The sequence below is a fragment of the Octopus bimaculoides genome, chromosome 5 (genome assembly GCF_046866305.1).
Source record: "Octopus bimaculoides isolate indiv1 chromosome 5, ASM4686630v1, whole genome shotgun sequence".
NCBI classification, from domain to species: Eukaryota; Metazoa; Mollusca; class Cephalopoda; order Octopoda; family Octopodidae; genus Octopus; species Octopus bimaculoides.
Window position 1 is genome coordinate 103,980,561 of NC_142932.1, and position 2,500 is coordinate 103,983,060.

The 2,500-nt window shown below is 33.7% G+C and overlaps 1 protein-coding gene across 2 annotated transcripts in view; it reads right to left on the reverse strand.

Annotated features, from left to right (window-relative positions):
• The window catches only part of LOC106874950 (DNA-dependent protein kinase catalytic subunit), a 187,811-nt gene that overhangs the window by 70,247 nt on the left and 115,064 nt on the right, over positions 1 to 2,500 (reverse strand). For both annotated transcript variants that reach the window (XM_089352834.1, XM_089352835.1), the window contains exon 59: positions 2,396 to 2,500. This exon is cut by the window's right edge and continues 69 nt beyond it. In XM_089352834.1, coding sequence (XP_089208960.1) covers positions 2,396 to 2,500 — 105 coding nt within the window. The remainder of the gene's footprint in view (positions 1 to 2,395) is intronic.

Here is a 2,500-nt window from a genome sequence, read left to right on the forward strand (position 1 = left end):
TAAAACAGAAGTCAGATCTCACTCAATTCACACCCAACCATGTTCAAAAAGAAAAGATAAATAGGGTAACATAATACTAATAAGTATTATTAGTATTGTTGTATAGTACTGGTGGCTATGGATGAAGAGGAGTGACCTGAAGATAGACAGAAGCACTTATATGCGCAGCACAAGAACAAGCATTAAGGACTAACTATGTAAAGTGCAGAATTGACAACACTGTCAAGAGCAACAGATGCAGAATATAGAAATCTTGGCCTACAAAGAGCAAAGATGTGGTATGAGAAAACTCCGGAAAGAGTCACTGAGAATGAAGATTGCAAAATCCTGTGGGATGCAATGATTCAGTGCAATCACCTGAAGGTTGTAGTCAATGAAGACAGTAGACGTGATACTAATAGTAATTGGTGCACTTGGAAGTATCAGTATTCAACTACCAACTGGGGTCAAAAAGATTAATAAAACGAGTGTCACCTTAGTCTGCTGGCTGTGGACAGCTGACACTTTCCATCATACCCAGCAAAATAAACTGAGAGTTTTCATCAAATAATAATAATAATGATAAGATAATAATAATAGCAACAACAACAAGAGCACTCAGAAAGCACAAACCTTTGCCAAGGCAATACCAATGTCCTCTCAATGATTAGCCAGAGATGATTTTTAAAATGAGAATATCTGAAATAAACTCCACTGCTCTCACAAACGAGAATACTAAAAATGAACCCGACCGCTCTCAAAAATTAAGTAAAAAAAAAAAAACAGAAAAATAATCCAGAATCATTGTCTGGTACCTGATTGATCCCAATGGTAGTCATAGAATGTGAAGATGGCAGTAGAAAATTTAGTAGCAGTAATGAATAGTTTACCCTTATCTAATACAAGCCAAAGTTAACAAATTTACCATTCAAAATAGTTTCAAGGTGGAGGTAATAATAATAAGTTCTTTTTAAATGAATAACATGAGACCTTTTGGTTTTCTCTTCTCTTAAATTCCAGCCTTCCTTTAGTATTCCTGTTGTTTTAGATCAATGTATAGATGTATGTATATATGTAAGTATACTGTAAAGTGTTAATATGTATGTATAATATATAATATATATATTATAAAAATATGTTAGTGTTATTTAATTCCTGAACGGTTTTGCTGCCGTTTGTTTATGTAGTTTAATTTCTTTATCCATCAGTTTCTACTAAGATAGAGACACGAGTAAAATTAACAATAGAGAAACAAAAATAAAACTTTGGAAACAACCTAAAGGGAGATAATTGAGAAAGACTTGAAAGTGAATGAAAGATTGTAATCATATAAAGTAAAGTAAATATAACAAATAATCCAGAATCCTTGTCTGGTACTGGATCGATCCCCAAATCTAATCAGTTCATGCCAGTCATGAGGCCAAACATCCCTGAAATTTTCATCTGAATCCATCCAGTGATTCTTGAGATATCTTGCCCATGGACAAACAAACACAACTGAAAACAATACCTCTGCCTTTGCTAAGGCGGAAGTAATAATAATAATAATCATCATCAATAACAATAACAATACAACCATAAAAGCTAATAAACTAGCTATTGTTGTGAAAAACCAAAACAATAAAGTCTGTTTATTGATTGACATGAGTATTCCTTGTGATCGTAATATCTCGGCAAAAGAGTTTGATGAGCTCGGAAAATAGACTTGCTAATTGAAATTGGCAAAATGTGGCATTTTAAGGCGGTTACAATACCAGTGATTGTAGGAGCACCTTGGAATGATCAAAAAAGAAACTGAAAATTATTTGAGAATGATCCCTGGTTTACCATCCATGCAAGACATGCAAAAATTGCTTTAACTGGTACATCACACATATTGAGAAGAGCAGTGTTGCTATAAGAATGATTAAACCTATGTAAAATTTTATTATTTATTCTTTTTTCTTTTTCTTTTTTTTCTCTTTCTACATAACTTGATTTTGTAAATGAACATTCTGATCTGTTTATTTTAATGGTCTACCAATGTATAAAGTGAGTTTCTTTGCCCAAGTTGTCTGGAAGACACTCGACAAGGAATGGGAACAAAATTGAAAGAAGAAAAACTCATAATAATGATGCCACTTAGCATGTTTTCCATGGGTTGAGTAGAAATAATTTAATTAGTTGCCCAGTTTAACACCACACAGTCACCTGGTACTCTGGGTGCATGTAAAAGAGTCTGCTTTCTTGCAAGTATCTTGGACAAAGTCTCTACTTTGATGATATCTTCTCTTCACTCCTACCAGCCTCGGAAACCCTGGAAAGGGTTCTGGGCACTTTCATTCTTCTTACCTGAGACTGTAAAAAAAAAAAAATTAAAAAAAAGATCCCCCCCCCCACAAGAAAATGAAGAGCAAAGACATTTTGAAAAACTTACCCATAGTTGTCATATACCCACATGAGGATATCATACAATACTTTACGACAAGCTACCCATGGTTCTTCTTTCTGACAATTAATACTAGAAAATATTTCTGCTAAC